This window comes from Heteronotia binoei, chromosome 5 (genome assembly GCF_032191835.1).
Source record: "Heteronotia binoei isolate CCM8104 ecotype False Entrance Well chromosome 5, APGP_CSIRO_Hbin_v1, whole genome shotgun sequence".
NCBI lineage: Eukaryota > Metazoa > Chordata > Lepidosauria > Squamata > Gekkonidae > Heteronotia > Heteronotia binoei.
Window position 1 is genome coordinate 37,173,013 of NC_083227.1, and position 20,726 is coordinate 37,193,738.

Here is a 20,726-nt window from a genome sequence, read left to right on the forward strand (position 1 = left end):
TATTGAGGCCAGCCACTTTTGGCAAGGATGGCAGCAGCAGATTTGGCAATCAGAATGGCTCAGAGTTTGTGTACTGCTTTAGGGCTGAACAGCGCTGCAGGACCAAGGCTGCTTCCCCCAGGACAAAAATCAAATACTGGCAAAACCCAGGCCGTGTCAAAACACTTAACCCATTTCAGTGGCCTTCCTAACCTTCTCCATGTGGGCATTTCACAAAGTGGGAGCTGCCCCTGAAAAACTTGAAATTGCCAAATGTACCACTGTTCCATCTTAGAGGTTAGAAATCTAAGGTAACAGACATGCTGCTTTGGTCCCTCTGAAGTTTCCAAATAATCTTCAAAGGCAGCACCACATTAGAGTACATTACAGCAGTCTACTTCAAGGTTATTGAAAAATGGATCAATGTTGCTAGGTTGGTGGGATTGGGAAATGGTTTCCATACAGTGTTCCCTAAACTGTGGGGCCTAGTGAGCACAAATTCTACTTTGTGAGCTACTGGCATTAAAGTTCTGAGTTACTTCATAAATTAGTTTGCTCTGGGGCCATTTTTCCTGAACTAAGACAAAAAATGTGAGAGTTGGAGGCTAAAAAACTGAGCTAGCTTGCACTAAATCAGCTTAGAAGGAATGCTGTCCATAGTAAATTCAGTTGAGAGAATCCATCTTTGCCCTACACCAAACTACTTTTCAAACTGCAAAGCAGGATTCTGTAGCATACCCAAGGTCTTCTTCACTGAATTTCACAAAGAATCCCTCCTGTGAAGGATGAGTAACTGTCAGCTGAACTGGAATCTTTGGCAATCCTTGGCAACCAGCAGTGTCTCTGTCTTTTCTCTGCTGAGCCTCAGAAGGCAGACAGCAGCCTAGAACAGAGCTGGCTGCTCCCAGATGTTGAATGCAAGAGATATGTAGCTGGGTGCCCTCAGCATATTGATGACTTCGCATTCCAAAGGTTGTCCCAAGGGGGAGAAAAGCACAGTATGTAATTTTTAGTTGGTGTAAGTACCCATTTGCTTTGTTGTCATTGTCAAGTTGCAGCTGACTAACAGCAACCCCCGAAAGGGTTTTCAAGGCAAGAGACATTCAGAGGTGTTTTGCCATTGCCTGCCTCTGCATCACAACCCTGGTATATCTTGGAGGTCTCCCATCCAAATGCTGATCAGGACACAAACACTGCTCAGCTTCTGAGATATGATTAGATAGGGCTAGACTGGACTATCCAAGGTCAGGATTTGCTATTTTTATTAATTATAGTTTTTTAGTGCAATAGTTTGGGGTTAAGAGCATTTGCAGGGAGGGGAGGTTTAGCCTAGAAATTGCAGTACGTTATCTGGTAAGATTTTTATTTTAAACCAGGCAAAACACTCTTGAAATGATCAAATATAGTTTGTAGTGGGTTCTGCAAATATACAAATTGTAGTAGATTCTGCAAGTGAACACAGATCTCGTAATTCTTGTTTTTCAATATGTATTTTATTTCTCTTACACATGATTATATTGTTATTTTTTCTTTTCTATTATTGTTGGTCATTACTGCTTTATTTGGTTAGTTGAAAATAAAAATACTTTTTTTATTAAAAAAAATAAAACAGAAGCACAAGATATGCAAAACACTAGCTTATGTCAGTAGCTGCAGCCTCCAGGAGAGAAGGAAACCTGCTGGACAAAGCAGATGTTGAGGACTGAGTGTCGGCACTGGCTAGGCTGGGTAACCCAGCAGGGTTGTAGCCAGCAGGGGGGCACAGGGCTGGTGCCCCCTATAGAATCTGCAGCACCCCACCCAATTTTCCCCAATCTTCCCTTTCACTGAAATCATAATTTTAAGTATTTTCCCTTTCACTGAAAGGAAAGATTAGGGAAGATTGGGTGGGGGTGCTGCAGATTCTATAGGGGGCACTGGCCCTGTCCGCACTTAACACTTCTTCCCCTCTCCAGCAGGATTCTTTGGATTAGATGACCCTGGAAGTCCCTTCCAACGCCATGATTCTATTATTCTTCCTTCCCTCCTGGTGGTGGTGACAGCAGAGGAGGCAGAATGGAGGAATGTGTAGAGAGACTTGAAGTGTGGCTGTGGGGAGGATTTCCCCTTGAATTTCTCACTGGTCTTTGCTTGCTGCTACGATTTCTTAACTGGCAGAGATATGTTTCAGTATTAATGATTAAAAATGATGCAAGCATGTGCCACAAAAAGCATATAACTATTAATTGGCTATCTGAAGAAGTGAGCAGTGACTCTCGAAAGCTCCTATCCTTCCACAAATCTTTCTAGTCTTTCAGGTGCTACTGGACTCTTGCTTTTTTTCGACTGCTACAGACAGACTACCAGGACTCCCCAATCTTGATCTATTTCTTGGCTATTAAATGATAGCCCACATCTCTGAACACACTTTAGCCATGACTGAGTATTATGTTCATTTTTTTAACATCCCTTTAACTAATTTTTTTTGCTGCCCAATCAAAATGGCTCTTATATTTCTTGATATCGTCCAGACTTCCAACCAAATTCTCCCGACTCTACCACAGGCAAACTGTGGCTTGGGAGCCACATGTGGCTTTTTCACACATATTGTGTGACTCTCAAAGCCCCCACCAGCTGATGTGGAGAAGGCGTTTGTCTCTTTAAACCACTTCTCCAAGTCAAGTCAGCCAGCAACTTGGAGAATGCATTTAAAGTTAAAATTGCTTTATTTCCACCTCTCCCTCCTATCTATTTGCCTGCCTGCCTTCCTTCCTTCTTTCAGACATCCAATGTTCACATCTTGCGGCTCTCAAACATCTGACATTTATTCTATGTGGCTCTTATGTTAAAGCAAGTTTGGCCACCCTGGCTCTACCAGCTTGAGAACTTTTCTTTGTAAAGCTTCTCCAGACACTTCTTGAAACATGGCGCCCTCTGGTGGCTCCAGGCCATCGTCACTCAAAGTATGTTCCCTAGTTTCAGACACATATCATATGGTGGAGATAACATATTATAATGAGTTTATTGTTGAATGTAATGTATGCATTTCCCCCCTCCTTGCTCATTACTTGAAACTACCATTCATGTAGCTTTACATCTCTCTCTTCCACCTGCTTCTTTTGCTGCATGCTTGCTGCAGATCCAGTTCTTCTTGGTCTTGCAAAATGAGGACATGACTGCCACATCATTCAGGAAGGCACAGTATCCCCCCTCAATAATGTCAAACCTGCAAGAAAATGACAAAATGTTATTATAATGGTTACCACTGAATGCCTTGGTGCAAAGGCAGTGGCAAATCAAATGCAACACAGGCAGTGGCAAATCAAATGCAAGACTGTGATCAGGCAGGCAAAAAGGGACTATGAGGAGCATATTGCAAAAAACATAAAGACCAACAATAAAAATTTCTTCAAATATATTAGAAGTAGGAAACCAGCCAGGGAAGCAGTGGGGCCCTTGGATGACCATGGGGTAAAAGGATTACTGAAGGAGGATGGGGAAATGGCTGAGAAGCTGAATGCATTTTTTGCCTCCGTCTTCACCGTGGAAGATGAGAAGTGTTTGCCCACCCCAGAACCACTAATATTGGAAGGGGTGTTGAAAGACCTGAGTCAGATTGAGGTGACAAAAGAGGAGGTCCTACAACTGATAGACAAATTAAAAACTAATAAGTCACCGGGTCCGGACGGCATACATCCGAGAGTTCTGAAAGAACTCAAAGTTGAACTTGTGGATCTTCTAACAAAAATCTGTAATCTTTCATTGAAATCTGCCTCTGTTCCTGAGGACTGGAAGGTAGCAAATGTCACCCCCATCTTTAAAAAGGGTTCCAGAGGAGATCCAGGAAATTACAGGCCAGTCAGTCTGACTTCAATACCGGGAAAGTTGGTAGAAACCATTATCAAGGACAGAATGAGTAGGCACATTGATGAACACAGGTTATTGAGGAAGTCTCAGCATGGGTTCTGTAAGGGAAGATCTTGCCTCACTAACCTGTTACATTTCTTTGAGGGGGTAAACAAACTTGTGGACAAAGGAGACCCGATAGATGTTGTTTACCTTGACTTCCAGAAAGCTTTTGATAAAGTTCCTCATCAAAGGCTCCTTAGAAAGCTTGAGAGTCATGGAGTAAAAGGACAGGTCCTCTTGTGGATCAAAAACTGGCTGAGTAATAGGAAGCAGAGAGTGAGTATAAATGGGCAGTCTTCGCAGTGGAGGACGGTAAGCAGTGGGGTGCCGCAGGGCTCGGTACTGGGTCCCATGCTCTTTAACTTGTTCATAAATGATTTAGAGTTGGGAGTGAGCAGTGAAGTGGCCAAATTTGCGGATGACACTAAATTGTTCAGGGTGGTGAGAACCAGAGAGGATTGTGAGGAACTCCAAAGGGATCTGTTGAGGCTGGGTGAGTGGGCGTCAACGTGGCAGATGCGGTTCAATGTGGCCAAGTGCAAAGTAATGCACATTGGGGCTAAGAATCCCAGCTACAAATACAAGTTGATGGGGTGTGAACTGGCAGAGACTGACCAAGAGAGAGATCTTGGGGTCGTGGTAGATAATTCACTGAAAATGTCAAGGCAGTGTGCGTTTGCAATAAAAAAGGCCAACGCCATGCTGGGAATTATTAGGAAGGGAATTGAAAACAAATCAGCCAGTATCATAATGCCCCTGTATAAATCGATGGTGCGGTCTCATTTGGAGTACTGTGTGCAGTTCTGGTCGCCGCACCTCAAAAAGGATATTATAGCATTGGAGAAAGTTCAGAAAAGGGCAACTAGAATGATTAAAGGGCTGGAACACCTACCCTATGAAGAAAGGTTGAAACGCTTAGGGCTCTTTAGCTTGGAGAAACGTCGACTGAGGGGTGACATGATAGAGGTTTACAAGATAATGCATGGGATGGAGAAAGTAGAGAAAGAAGTACTTTTCTCCCTTTCTCACAATACGAGAACTCGTGGGCATTCGATGAAATTGCTGAGGAGACAGGTTAAAACGGATAAAAGGAAGTACTTCTTCACCCAAAGGGTGATTAACATGTGGAATTCACTGCCACAGGAGGTGGTGGCGGCCACAAGCATGGCCACCTTCAAGAGGGGGTTAGATAAAAATATGGAGCAGAGGTCCATCAGTGGCTATTAGCCACAGTGTGTGTGTGTGTGTGTGTGTGTGTGTGTGTATATATATATATATATATTTGGCCGCTGTGTGACACAGAATGTTGGACTGGATGGGCCATTGGCCTGATCTAACATGGCTTCTCTTATGTTCTTATGTTCTTATGTTAAATTTATCTGGAAGTCTGAGAAATTTGGAAGCAATACAGGGGAACGTGTCAGATGACATCGCCCCAAGAGAGAGAGAGAGAGAGAGAACAAGAACATCAATATGATGGAGATCTTTTATCTCTTACTACTAACTGCTGCCATAACCAGGCACTATGGTATCATAGAATGTTCACTGTAATTGCTGAAGGAGGAAGGAGGGATGTTGCTAATGAAAAAAATGGTAAGCCACTTCAGGCAAAAACGTTTTAGCTTTGCACCCAGACCTGTAGACAAGAGGGCTCCCAGCAGGCAATGCCCCCTCCCCAATCTGTGATGTCTGCTCTTGTAGAGAGACAGAGAGGAAAAACTCTTCTAGCTTAACAAAGTTGGAATGTAAGCTTTCCTTTCGTATGCATGCATTGGACAATGGAATGGGGTACAGTGAGCAGAGCTACATATAGCTGGTGGGCAGTGGTTAAGAATGCAAAGTGGTACAAAGAATACAATGGCAAAATAGTGAAATTAACAAATTGAAAGAATATTTGGAGTGGATAGCTCTATTGCTTGCAATAGAGCGATTAACAGACAACAATTATTGCCTCCTTCTCCCACTCTGACATGTTACTGTTTTATTGGTTTCCTACACAAATGTTCCTTTTCAAACTGATGGTCCCACCTGGACCTTTTCTAGCTGACAGGTGTGAAAACTGACAATTGTCAGGGAGGCAATTAGCATTTCTAAAGTGCTGTTGGGCTGGAGTTTCTGGAAGTGTGAACTGACCAGTATCATTGTCTCTGACCAGGGGTTATCAGCATATCTAAAGGGTTAGCCCTAATTTCAGTTTAACTCTTGCAGACTTCTGGCTGTTAACAGGGACATGAATCTACAAATGCTTCTATTTAAAACACCTACCACATTCTTTTAGCCAGATACCTCAGAGTGAGGCTCTGGGAGAAAATCGTCCTTGAGGATTATCCAAGTTTTTGGATGTTAATAGAGCAAGCATAGGTTTGTGGCGAGTCTCTATGGAAATGAAATGCTCAGAAGCCCTTGTTATCACTAGTGCTCCTTTTTTTATTTGGGCATGTCACTTTTCAGTAGGAACAAACACCTATGATGCATAAGCCAAATATAGTAGAAGCATAACGGAGGCTGCTCAGTCAAAATTAAACAAGAGCAACTTCTCCATTCCTTCACACGGCCCAATCCATTTATCAGGTTTCCTTGGAAGTAAACCTCCTGCATTCTGCTAAAAAATTTCTGGCTTATGGGGCTGTTTGCACCCCAGTTCAGTTAGGAAGGGGTCAAGTGGGGGTTCTGTATTCATATGATGGAGGAAAATAGGGAGAGGCAAGAGATGTGGGGACAGGATTTTAAGATGGTATTTGTTTATGTTGTTTAGAATCTGCCTTTCTCACTGAGACTTAAGACAGACAACAAAGTCCAGGTCAGATGCCATCAACAAGATGGATTTGGATTGCAGGAGCCTGAAAACAAACAGAAATCCTGTCTGCTCCCACTCTGCTTGCTGTGTCTTTTGCAAGGTCACTTTTTCCCTTTTAGCACTACGGGAAAAACACACACCAGTATAAACCTTGCAAGACTTCTAGTCACCTTTTTGCTTCCAACATCCCGTTCCCTGCTGCCTTAGCAGAGCCTTGAACATAAGAGTTCAGAGACAAAAGCTGAGTTCAGTTATCTCCAGCCCTACTCCTCCAAAGCTAACGAATGAGAAAGGAAGAACAAACTCACAGGGTGTTGTTGAAGACTCTCCCATCTGCCCATTCCCACGGCATCCCTTGATCTTTTCTCAGGCCAATCCAGTGATAAATGGGACCCTTGTAACGCAGCAGGAAACCCTTTGAGGAGAACAAAATGCTTCTGTTATGAGATTAATAACATTTGTTAAGAAAGTATAAGGGATGTTGCACTAACACCTCAATTTGGTTGCTGGTGAGAAGTGCTGCAGCGGTGTTTTGTAAGAGCTTCTTTTATGTTTTCTTTCTTATTTAATATACATATTCCTCCCCTCTTTTTTCTTTATTATTTTGATTAGACAGGACTTACATGTTCCTTTATGCCATTTAAATATCTTATCTTTTAGAAAATAATGCTATGATGGAGTTAGTGACCGGTGGAGTTTAACTTCCTGACTTCCCTTTTGTGTTTTTCCCTCTTCTCAGCTGATCATAATACTGATCTTGAGAAGAGCAGTTGTGTTGCCTGTGATTTGACTTTTAATATATAGTTAGGATAAGACAGTATTAACCTATTTTAAGATTGAATTGTAACCCATTTAATATTAATTTTTAACACTTTCAATTTTAACTCTGTTTAACCCATTCAGTTTTATCTTCCTGTAATTCCACATTCACTGTTTCTGACAGTTTTATTTTCTTGACTATTCTTAACTGTTTTGAATAGTTTTATTTTCTCTTAACTTTCCTTTTAACTATTTTAGGATATTCAGTAGTGGGGTGTCGTTTATATTTATTATAGAAACAGGAACTAGAGAAATAGAATTGTGGCAATAACAGGAGTCTTTGAGGTTTGGCAGAAAACCTCTTTCCTCTTGTTCCCCCCCACCACCGTTCTTCCCCCTAATTTCCCCTCCCCTGCTTATTTGTAAGTCTTAAGTTTTGTGTTTAAGTTTTGACTTCACACTTTTATATCAGTTTTCCATTTCATGTTTACATTTTATATTGATTTTATCCTACTTTTAAATTTAGCTGAAGAAAAGAGCCCTTCTCCCTTTAATGAACATTCTTGGGTTTTCTATCAGTAAAACATTTAGCTGTGGGAGGCAGCTGACACCCCTCTGTAGATGTTACAGCACTTGAAAAAGCAGGGGTAGGGGGGTGGGAAAAGAGTCATGCTACAGGATCAGGCCCTTGTGTAGGGTTGGCCACTCCCCTCCCCCCCCCCCCCCCCGGACCTCAGTGAGTACAGTACTACTGAGTCCACAGCCATTTTCTCCAGGGAACTGACACTGATACAGCTGTAGTCTGGAGATAAACTATAATTCCTAGAAATCTCCAGTCTCCCCCCTGGAGGCTGGCATCCCTATCATTGTGACATTTTCAAATTGCTTTAAAACAGCGATGGATAATTCATGGTGGCCGCAAGTTCTCGTCACATGTCGTTTGGCTCTAAATCTATCTGTATCTAACACTGCCAGCATGGTGTAGTGATTAAGAGCTGCAGACTCTAAACTGGAGGTCTGTGATTGATTCCCACCCCTTCTCCATATGAAGCCTACTAGATGACTCTGAGCCACTCACAGTTCTCTCAGAATTCTCTCAGCCCCACCTACCTCACAGGGTCCCTGTTGTGGGGAGAGGAAGGGAATATGATTGTAAACTGCTTTGGGACTCCTGAGGGTAGAGAAAAGCAGGGCATAAAAACCTACTCCTTTCCTACTAACAAACCTCATACCTCTGGCTGGTATACTCTCAAAGAGGCCTACATCTAATATTAAAGTTTCCCTTTAATCTACAATCTAGTTAATTAATTTTATTATTAATACTAGGGGTTCTGACCTCGCTTGCTCATCTTGCCAATCCCGTAGCTCCCTGCACTTGCAATATTTAATGGTACCTTCAGGGCTGGCCTTAGGGCGCATGGTGCCCCAGGCAACCTCGGTGCCCACCACCTTACCGCGCTGCCCCCTCCGCAGCGCCTCCTCCTCCCTCTTACAATTTGAATGCCTGGGAACAGGTGGTGAAGCCCCATGCTTCCAGGCTCTTTAAACCCACCCCCCTCCTCGATTGGTGGGTAAAACCATGCCAGAGGCCTGCGGCTCCTATGCTGTCCCTCAGGCACGCTCATGATCAGTGTGAGGACAGTGGTGGAGGGAAGGATGAGCGAGCTGCTGGACAAGTGAGCCGCTGCCACTGCCTCCTCCCCATTTCCTTCCTGGATCGTGTGGCCAAGAACTGATTCTTAATGAATTACTTTTATACTCCACCTTTCTCCTCAGTGGGGAAACAAACAGTTTACATTGTTTTCCTCTCCTCCAGTTTTATACTCATGACAACCTTGTCAGATCTGGCTGAGGGGATGTGACCCCTCTTTTTCCTCTGGTAACTCCAGGTACTATAACAATCACATATTTTGTACAGAACTGGAGTAAGCTCCAAGGAAATTTTCACTCACATTTTTGAACTTCTGTTTGGAGATCTTTTCCATGAAATCAAAGTTCTAGAATTTTTAAATGCTGAACTAGGATTTAGAGATCTGCCACCCGGGTTTCAGCTTCTGAATTTCAACTGCATTTTTCTTTTCAGTTTGTACATGACTGAGAGTGTCATGGGTGCTGGGGACCCTGCAGAAGAAACCGAGCCTGCAGAGCCTGCAGAAGCAACTGTGCCTCTGCCACCTGCACCAGTGCCCCTGCCTCCTGCTGAAGAAGATCCAAGCCCCCCTGCCTCGCCCTCTCGGGTGGCTCGTGTGCGTGACCGCCTCCGTCAGGACCTCAGGGATCGGAGGAGGGCGGCACGCTCACAAGCAAGACGCTCCCTGAGCCCTGAGTGGTGAAAGGATTCTGGCCCTTCTAAGTGTGAGGATGCTTAAGTTTCGGCAGGATCCTGGCTGCTGCTCTGAGACAGCAATTAGCCCAAATGAGCAACAGGCAGCAGAGGGCTATATAGCTGTGGGCTTTGGGAGGAGGCTTTGTGGAAGCAACTAGTCACATACCTGACATCCTAGCATCCACTCCGGCTCTTGACTTTGGCTTTTGGATTCCTGACTTTGGCTTGGACCTCTGGACCCCCTGACTTCGGCTTCTGAACCTCTGACCTGTGATACCTGGATTACGATTCTGTTTTGGCGCCTTGGACCCTCCTTGCTCACGAGTTGCTGACCTTGGACCGCCCCTGGACTTTGCCTGACTCAGCCCCAGCTCGTGACAGATTGCTTCCACCCACAACCAACACCCATTCCACAGGATGGATGCTGAAGCAAGTGGAACCACAGGACTACTGGCTGCGCTCCAAGCCCAGGTACAGCAGCTGACACAGGCAGTAGTACACTTGCAGCAACAACCTGTGGCCAGTGCTCCAGCCAAGTGCCCAGTTCCCCCACCTGACAGATTTGGGGGTGCCGTGGAAGAATTTCCTGCTTTCCTAGCACAGTGCCGGCTGTACTTCGAACTAAGAGCTCGGGAATTCCCCAACGACAAAACAAAGGTGTGTTTCATCATCAGCCTGTTAAAGGGGCAGGCGGCCAAATGGGCCACACCCTTGCTGGTTGCGTCCTCTCCCCTGCTGACTGATTACCAGGGGTTTGAGGCCCACCTGTCTGCTGCCTTCTCAAACCCAGTCCAAGCAGCCACAGCCAACCGGAAGATCAGGGCGCTGAAACAAGGCAAATCCTCAGTGGCTCAGTATGCCACCGAATTCAAGCTCCTGGCCCAAGACTTGGCGTGGAATGAGGCTGCCCAGATGGACCAGTTTACCGAGGGGCTGGCAGAGGAAGTCCTGGATGAACTGGCCAGGGTGGAGTCGCCACCCACGCTCCAAGGACTTATCACCCTCTGCCTCCGCATTGATGGCCGCCTGGAAAGTCGCCGCCAAGCCAAGACCAGAGGGCGCCAGCTCCCTGCACCGTGCCACTTGGCTCCTCGCCCATCCCCAGTTAGTACCAGAGCCGAGGAGGAGCCTATGCAGCTTGGAGCTGCTCGACCCCGCCTGACTCCAGAAGAAAAGGCCAGACGCCGCACGCAGAATCTGTGCCTTTACTGCGGTACGGCAGGCCACTATGCCTCTGGCTGCCCTGCTAAGCGTCGGATACCCGGACCCTCGTTGCCACCGCCGCCAAAAGAGCAGCCCCAGGCGTAAGTGGGCCCTCCAGCCTGGGGCGACTAGCTGGGTCCTCCGAACAGCAGACTGATACCCCGGGCCCGTTCCTGCTACCAGTCAAACTCCGTCTGCCTGATGAACGCTGGCTGTTCGTATATGCCATGCTGGACTCGGGAGCGGCCCACTGTTTTGTAGATGCCGCCTTTGTAAAGCAGCACCAGATACCAGTGCAGACAAAAGAGATTCCAACGCTGGTGGAGGCTATCGACGGGCGCCTCCTCCGTTCTGGCCCCATCACCCAGGAGACCTGCCCCATCACCTTCCACGTCCAGCAGCACCAAGAACAGCTGCAGTTTAATGTTGCCCGCATGCCTCGCTTCCCGCTGATTCTGGGCCTTTCCTGGCTGAAGCTGCACAACCCCATCGTGGACTGGGCCCAGCAGGAACTACGTTTCCGAGACCCATGCCCCCATCTGACTCCTCCCACCACTCTAGCAGCCGGCATCCCGAGTGGTGGTCCTCAGCTCCCTCAGAAGTATGCGGACTTCGCCGATGTCTTTGAAGAGACAGGAGCAGATCAGCTTCCCCCTCACCGACCCTATGACTGTGCCATTGATTTGGTACCTGGGGCACCACTCCCGGTGGGGCGTCTGTACCCGATGTCGGAGCCTGAGTTGGCAGCTCTGCGAGACTACCTGGACAAGAACCTGAAACGCGGATTCATCCGACCCTCAACCTCTCCCCTGTCTGCTCCAGTCCTCTTCGTGAAGAAGAAAAGTGGGGAGCTCCGGCTGTGCAATGACTACCGGGCCCTGAACAAGATTACCATCCGCGACCGGTACCCTCTACCACTGATCCCTGAACTCTTGGATCGCTTAAAGGGGGCCCAAATTTACACCAAGCTGGACCTCCGTGGAGCGTACAATTTGGTGCGCATACGGCCCGGAGACGAGTGGAAGACCGCGTTTGGGACCCGATACGGGCAGTACGAGCACCTGGTGATGCCCTTCGGATTGACCAATGCCCCCGCTGTCTTCCAGAGGTTCATGAATGACATATTCCGGGACCTGCTCGACCGCTTCGCGATCATATACCTGGATGACATCTTAATTTACTCCCGCAATCCTGCCCAGCATGCCGAGCACGTCCGCCAGGTCCTGCAGCGCCTACGAGCCCATGGCCTCTACGCCAAGCTGGAGAAGTGCGACTTCGACCTGCGCTCCGTCGAGTTCCTTGGGCACATTGTGTCACCGCAGGGGATCCTCATGGACCCGAAAAAAGTAGAAGCGGTCCTGACCTGGCAGGCTCCTCAGAATCGCAAAGACCTGCAGCGGTTCCTTGGTTTTGCCAACTACTATCGGCAATTCATCCCGGCCTACGCATCCCTGACCACGCCCCTGCCTCAACTGAGACCACGCCCGCTGCTCCAATCCTGCCGCCCTCAGTATTTGCAGCCACCTCCACTTCACCAGCACTCGTGGAGGACATTCGGGCTAGCCAGGCCAATGATCCCTGGGTCCAGCAACACCTCCAGGCTCTCCAAGAGGACCCAACAGGCGAGTTCACGACTCGAGGCGGCCTCTTGCTACACCGCGAACGCCTCTATGTGCCGCCCGGGCCCTTGCGGGCAGAAGTGCTACGCCTGACCCACGACTCGTTACCCGCCGGGCACTTTGGACAGCATAAGACCACCCACTTGCTGACAAGGGAATTCTGGTGGCCACGAGTTCGCGCTGATGTTGCCCGTTATGTCAGCTCCTGTGACGTCTGCCGACGGGCCAAAGACATCCCAGCCAAACCCTCAGGGTTGCTACAGCCCTTGCCCACATCTTCAGGACCCTGGGAGACCATCTCGATGGACTTCATCACGGAACTTCCGCGCTCCAAGGGTCAGACTTGTATCTGGGTGGTCGTCGACCTATTTACCAAGATGGCCCACTTTGTTCCGTGCCCGAAACTTCCCACGGCTCAGGAGACGGCCCAGCTTTACCTGCAACACATCTTTCGTCTGCACGGACTCCCAGCCCATCTGATCTCCGATCGGAGCCCTCAGTTCTCCTCTCGGTTCTGGCAAGCCCTCCATTCCAGCCTGGGTACTCGAGTGCACCTGTCCTCAGCCTACCACCCACAGACAGATGGCCAGACAGAGCGCACCAATGCCACGCTAGAGCAATATCTCCGCTGTTACACCTGTTACCAGCAGGATGACTGGACCACTCTATTGCCCCTAGCAGAGTTTGCATACAACAACGCGGTCCATTCATCCACCCAAATGACCCCGTTTGCTGCAACCTACGGGTACCACCCTCGGTTCTTCCCGGCAATCCTACCACCCACGAATGTCCCCGCCGTCGATGCCTACCTGCAAGAACTCCGCGCCAGCCAAGACTTGCTCCGAGAGCAGCTACAGCAGGCCAAGGAGGCATATAAATGGGCTGCGGACCGAAAGAGGCAAGAAGGTCCTCCAGTGCAGCCGGGGGATCAGGTGTGGCTCTCAACTCGCTACCTGCGCCGGCCTGGTCGGTCTCACAAGCTGGATGCACGGTTCATTGGACCGTACCCCGTCGTAGAACAAATAAACCCCGTCGCCTTCAGGCTCCAGTTGCCACCCCACCTCCGCATTCACCCTGTGTTCCATCGCTCCCTCCTTGTTCCAGCTGCACCCCCTGACCCAGCTCGGCCTCCTTCCCCACCGCCGCCACCACCGGTGTTGGTGGATGACGAGGAAGAATATGAGGTGCGCCAGATTCTGGACTCCCGGTACCATCGTGGACGCCTCCAGTACCTTGTGGACTGGGAGGGATACGGCCCGTAAGACCGGTCCTGGGAACCTGTGGACAATCTTCATGCCCTGGACTTGGTGCAACAATTCCACAGCGACCACCCCGACCTCCCAGGCCCCTCGACGGAGGGGGGCCCTGGGGGGGGGATAGTGTCATGGGTGCTGGGACCCTGCAGAAGAAACCGAGCCTGCAGAGCCTGCAGAAGCAACTGTGCCTCTGCCACCTGCACCAGTGCCCCTGCCTCCTGCTGAAGAAGATCCAAGCCCCCCTGCCTCGCCCTCTCGGGTGGCTCGTGTGCGTGACCGCCTCCGTCAGGACCTCAGGGATCGGAGGAGGGCGGCACGCTCACAAGCAAGACGCTCCCTGAGCCCTGAGTGGTGAAAGGATTCTGGCCCTTCTAAGTGTGAGGATGCTTAAGTTTCGGCAGGATCCTGGCTGCTGCTCTGAGACAGCAATTAGCCCAAATGAGCAACAGGCAGCAGAGGGCTATATAGCTGTGGGCTTTGGGAGGAGGCTTTGTGGAAGCAACTAGTCACATACCTGACATCCTAGCATCCACTCCGGCTCTTGACTTTGGCTTTTGGATTCCTGACTTTGGCTTGGACCTCTGGACCCCCTGACTTCGGCTTCTGAACCTCTGACCTGTGATACCTGGATTACGATTCTGTTTTGGCGCCTTGGACCCTCCTTGCTCACGAGTTGCTGACCTTGGACCGCCCCTGGACTTTGCCTGACTCAGCCCCAGCTCGTGACAGAGAGCAGGCCTCATTTTGGGTAGGTGCTCACAGGAGCAGAGTTCTGGAACCTCTAAATTTTATTGTGTTCTTTCTCTACACCCACCCCAATATTTGCTTCTGGGTTCCATTGTTCAAACCTCCTGTGAGAATTTTGCTGAACTCTAAGATTTGACATACTTTCTAATATTTCCCCCCCACAAAAATGGGGAAAATAACCAAAACATATGAAGCAAATAGATGGAAATCTTCCTCATGAAACTGGCCACATAGAAAAAAGTAAGATGAGATTTTATTAGGACAATGATAATTCAAGAAGCATTTTAAGGTAGATGCTGAGCTGATATAATTTAGTACACCTTCCAGTGATGTCAGGGGTGTGTGGCATAAGCAAATCAGTTGTGCTAATGAGCTCCGGCACCTCTTTTTCTACAAAATGACCTCTCACTGAGAGACCAACTTGTCCATCTGTCTCTCTCTCTCTCTCATTACCAAGTATTGTTTCAGTTAACAAGTACAGCATTTTCTAAGCTTACAAACGAATGCTTCTGGGAAATGCTTACATTTACACTAGTAAAGCACTGCCCATATTAAAAGAAAATTAATTACGTTCATTCCAGTTCTGTGTGCATTCAGTTATTTCAGTGAGAGCGGAACTAAATTGGGTGGCCTCTATAGCATTCCTGTTTAAATTCTTATATTTCAAATTTGGAAAACCTCCAAACTTTCAAACAGGCCTGGCTGCAGGTTGTTGTTGGGGGTTTTTGGGGGGGAGGGGTGCTGGGCAGAGTGCCCAGGGCTCCCTTTCCTGCTCTCTCCCCCACTTGTGTCCTCCTTCAAGCCCATCCACTTCTTCACCTGCCTGTGTGTTCTTCCTCCCCACACATGCCATTTATCTGATGGTGATGGGTAGTGTGTGTAGATGGGAACACCACCACAGTACCTGCCAGAAGTGCCATCATCGTACAGTACACCACCTGTAGGTCCTTCCCTGGCACCATGTGGTTGGGGGTCTCTGTGGCAGTGGGCCCTGCCCCACCTCAAGAAATGCAGTCCTTTCAAAATAGCAAATTCTACCCCCAGTCACAAGTGATAACTTTTTAAAGACTTCCAAGAAGCAAAGGGTGTGTCTTTCCCTCACCATTTCCTGGTGTGTTTCAATGGTTGACAGGGAGGCCCCTAGTGAGGAGCAGTTTCTGAGGCTTGAAAACCAGTCTGCTTCATCTTCAGAGAAGTAATAGCATTTCCCCAGGTACCCAATCCATCCATCGGGGCATGAGGCATAAGTGACAACTGAACACTGTTCTGGACCTCTGACTGAAAAAGTATAAGAAACAAATTAACATAACCCCCTTTTTATAAACATAAAACCAATCATGCCGCTTCATATGTGAGAATTATATACCCCGTGGATGATATATTATTTATTTATTTATTTAGTGGACTTATATCCCGCCCTTCTCACCGAAGTGTCTCACCGAAGTATATATTCTGGGACTGCAAATATATCAGTTATTAGAGAAATGATACCTTGGTTTTGGAACAGCGGTGGTCAAAGTAGCCTGCTTCCCTTTACCAGCAAAGAAAACATAGATATGTATATTTATACTGAACACACACACACACAGCCTTCTATTGCTGTGTCCAATGGATGAGGAGGCTGACACATACAACGGCATTTATGAAGCGTAATTTAAAGTATTGTTATTCTTTAGTTGTAGATTTTTCAGGCTGTATGGCTGTGGTCTTGGCATTGTAGAGCCTGATGTTTTGCCAGCAGCTGTGACTGGCATCCTCAGAGGTATAACACAGAAAGATAGAGTTCTCTCTGTGTCAAAGTGAGAAGATGGAAGGCAAGTAATTTATATCTACTCAGGAAGGTGGGGTAGGGCTGAGTCATTATCTTGGAGGAGTTTTCCAGGCTGTGACATACTAATGGAGGAGCTTTCCTGGTCTGGCAGACTTAGAAGCAGATATGAGCAATTTACTAGAACATTTCATAGCGCATAATCTATCAGCAACCCATGTTCAAAATGGAACTTATACCCCATGTCTCACAATGGGAACTTGACTGAGAGACACTGAAACTCACCTTTCAGAGCAATTGTTGAGCCAATCACAGCAATCAGGAGAATCAAGGTAACACCAAATAATGTCATGTAATGCTGATATTTCCTGGAGAAAGTCTGACAACCTAAGAAATGAAGCATTAATATTGTTGTGGTTGCCCACAGGTGGCTACCAAAAATATTGAGATGTGACAGATATTATGCCTTAATTTACCTGAGACAACCTGGCTGCCTTCTTCATATTACCTAAACACGTGGATGGCATTTGTGTTAAGTGTTATGGTTCTTTTGCAGTTTAGTTCAACTCTGAGCAGTATAACAATGCATAGCCTGGGGTCCTGACCTGGACTGCCCAGGCAAGCCCAATCTCCTTAGATCTCGGAAGCAGGGTCGACTCTGGCAAGTACTTGGATGGGAGACTGTCCTTGAAATACCCAATCAGGAGTTTAGAGGCAGTTTTATTTGGCCACCTCCCTGAATATCCTCCAGACCCTGGTAGGAGTCAGTCACCAGAGGTTGCCATGACTTCCAGGTGCAAACAGACAAAAATACATAGCTGGAGCTTGTGCACATCAGTCATTACTTTTCAGCACCAAGCTCTGTAATAAGCATAGCAGCAGATGTTTGTCCACCGATATGACAAGTTTATCTAAAGCAATGTGTTTAGATAGTTCTTCCTTTTGTCTTGCTAGAGAGCCAGTTTGGAGTAGTGGTCAAGTATGCGGAACCAGGTTTGATTCCCCCCTCCTCCACTTGCAGCTGCTGGAATGGCCTTGGGTCAGCCATAGCTCTTGCAGAGCTGTTTATGAAAGGGCAGCTGCTGTGAGAACTCTCTTAGCCCCACTGACCTCACAGGGTGTCTGTTGTGGGGGAAGAAGATAAAGGAGATTGTAAGCAACTCAGACTCTGATTCAGAGAGAAGGGCAGAGTATAAATCTGCAGTCTTCTTCTTCTAGCTACTTTGTCTACCCTTATGGAGAGTCAGAGTGCTACAGTGCACAGGTTCCCAACCTTTTCAGTATGCTGACCCAGAAGTCCAAATTTACTTGTTATGGTGACCCATCCAGGGGAAATTATGACCTTGGCAGGCATCTAGTTCATCATTCCATTTTCTACAGATGTTTTTGAGAAACCAACACACATCACAGAAAGGATGCAGCTTGCCCCACTATGAACCCCCAAGCAAGTGGCATTCTGACATACACAGCCCTTTGCGTATGGAGGCTACATTTTTGTCTTTGACTACCTTCTCCTCCCTAATCCTGCTTAGCATTCTAAGAAATTTATTCTAGTAACCAACAGGACATGTTTTATATGATCAACTTGTATATGCGGGGAAGAAAAAATACCAACTAATGTATAACATGGAAGATATTGTTTCCAGGGTCAGCTCTTGGTTTCCTAAATACAGAAGAGAGCAGTGGAAAAGGCATGAGTGGCCATTAAGGAGGGCTGGCCCACAATCTTCTTTCAGAGGCTTTGAGACCTGCTTTTGGGTCTCTGCCCACAGTTTGGGAAACTCTGGGGTGAAGTGGTCAAGAGCGTCATACCAGGATCTAGTAGATCCAGCCAGGTGTGAATTCCTGCTCTGCCATGAGACCTTGCTGGTGACTTTTCTCACAGGGTGGTTGTGGTGGGAAGAAAAAGGAGGGAGGGTGAATGATGTTTAAACTACTTTGGGTCCACAAAGGGAAATAAAAAGCTATATAAATGTTATGGGGAGAAAGGTGAGATACAGTCATTTAAACATTTAAAATACACAAAAGGAGCACTGTCTTTGGTATAATCAAGTCAATAACAGAATCCCTAGCAATTTAGTCTTCATATATCAGTTGGAACATTCCTCCAACAGGATTGGCTCTCACCTACCTTCTGCTCCTCCTGCCTCCAGGTGGGATGTGGGGATCCCCCCAGAGGAGTTACAGCTCATCTCCAGACCACAGAGATCAGTTCCTCTGGAGAAAATGGGTGCTTTAGAGGGTGAACGCTGTGACAGTGTACCTTACTGAGATCTGTGTCCTTCCCAGGCTCCATCCCCAAATCTCCATGAGTTTCCCCAATCCAGACCTGGTAACCCTATGTCCCCCATCCCCTGCTCGTGGCCAGGGGGACCGAACAAGCCTACCTAATCTTGACATTTGGTCCACTTTTGAAAACACTTCTGACTCCATTGGTGCTTCAGGTGTTCCTCCTTTCCCTCCCTTTGCTTTATCACAGCACAAAGTCCTGATGAGTTCTTCATCTTTGTTGGGTTCTTGACGTTTTGTTCCTTGATCCATCTTCTTTTCGTTGACAGAAGGAAGAGGTGCTGTAGGGTTCACTGACCGCTCATCAGCATTGAGACACCAGTTATGATTTACAACATCTTAACAACTGCCATCTTGAAAACCAATAAAATAAAAAAGGAGGTTAGGAAATTTGCTATGTGAGTGATTTCCCCTAAGGGTAAAACTAGATGTGATGGCAACCACAGATTCGATTTGTGTAAGTCACTTCCCATTTTAAACACTGATTAGGTGATATAAAAATAAGGTGGGCTAAGGCATTCTTCCAAAGTTGCCAAACTCCAGGTGTGGGCTAGAGATTTCCAGGAATTACAACTGATCTCTAGACTACATAAATCACTTATTTGCAGGGGGGCGGGACTGTAGCAGGAACTCCTTTGCCACACCCCCTTGATGTAGCCAATCCTCCAAGAGCTTACAGGGCTCTTCTTACAGGGCCTACCGTAAGCTCTTGGAGGATTGGCTACATCAGGGGTATGTGGCCTAATATGCAAAGAAGTTCTTCCTACAATAAAAGCCCTGTTTTAAAACACATTTTCTACTTCTCCTGGAGAAAATGGCTACTTTGGAAGGTGGGCTAAATGGTATTATTCCCTACTGAGAACCCATCCCTTCTGAAACTCCACTCTCCTTGGCAACATCCTTGATCTCCATGTATTTCTGAACCCGGAGTTGGCAACCCTATACCTTGTCCTTCCTCCCTCACATATTTCAAGTACAGCTGTAAGGGTCAGTCTTTTTTGAGACCTGAAAAGGCATAGAAGGGAGGGGAACAAGAAGGCCTCAGCCTGCCCATGCTGTATTTTTAAATGGCTTCAAAATGGCAATGGTCGTCTCTAGTTTGGTCCCACCTCTGCTTCCCACTTGCCTTGAAAGCCCCTTGGTGGGGTTGCCATAATTCAGCTGCGACTTGGCACAGGCCTGTAGCCAGGATTTTTCATGGAGGAGGGGCGCAGCCAGGATTGTCATTTAGGCTCCAAAATTCAAGGCACCAGGAGTAGTCAATGTGCAGGATTCGGCTCCAAAGGATGTTTCCTTCACATGGTTGCCAGCTAAAAGATCCACGTTCCGCTATACAAAGCTTTTTCGCAAGCCAAATAACAATGTTTACAAATTGCTCTCAAAGCATCATTTTTACATGCCCACTTCTCAAAACATTTCTTCAACAGATGGCACATTGACTTCTGGTGCCCTGAATTTTGGAGCCTTCGGGACTTTGGGAAAGGAGAAGTAATTTTCATGAGGAGTCACCCAGGAAGAACTTATTCATTGTTGCTTTAAGAGACATTGAACTTTGTGAATTTGCTATGAAACTATAGGAATGTTTTTAAATGCTGTTATGCTTATTTAATAGAAATATTTTCCTAGTCAATTACAAGGTCTCTTTTGTGGGCACAGTTGCTTTTCTTTCCTCACTCTCACTGTGCTGCCACTGGCTTTTTGTTGAAACCTTTCTTACAGCATTTCACAGGTTTTAAAGAAGCTACAATATACGTAGTATTCGGCCTGCTGAGTAAATGTGGAATGTAAAAGAAATAAGTACAATGAGGGTTACATTAGTTACCTTACAGGCCTTGGGAATGGAGGCAGATTTTAGTAAGAGACTGCATTTATATATATATATATATATATATATATATATATATATATATATATATATATATATATATATATATATATATATACAACCTACAATCTGCTTATTTGAAAGGCCTGACATAAGACAGGAAGAAATTACTCATGAGCAAGGGAAAATTGACTGTGGCAAGGTAGCCCTTAAAATAATGTAAGTGGGAGCTGTAAAGATGAGTATTTGTAAAAATTGGAATTTGCTTTA

General features: G+C 46.8%; 1 protein-coding gene across 1 annotated transcript; it reads right to left on the reverse strand.

Moving 5' to 3' along the window:
• Nucleotides 1–2,961: 2,961 nt before the first annotated feature.
• Nucleotides 2,962–15,859, reverse strand: LOC132571946 (C-type lectin domain family 2 member D-like; the record flags this gene model as incomplete). The annotated part of the gene is made up of 3 exons (XM_060238738.1): nt 2,962–3,184; nt 6,973–7,079; nt 15,677–15,859. Coding segments are annotated over 3 exons (435 nt in total), but the record flags the coding sequence as incomplete, so codon positions are not given.
• Between the last annotated feature and the right edge of the window lie 4,867 nt (nt 15,860–20,726).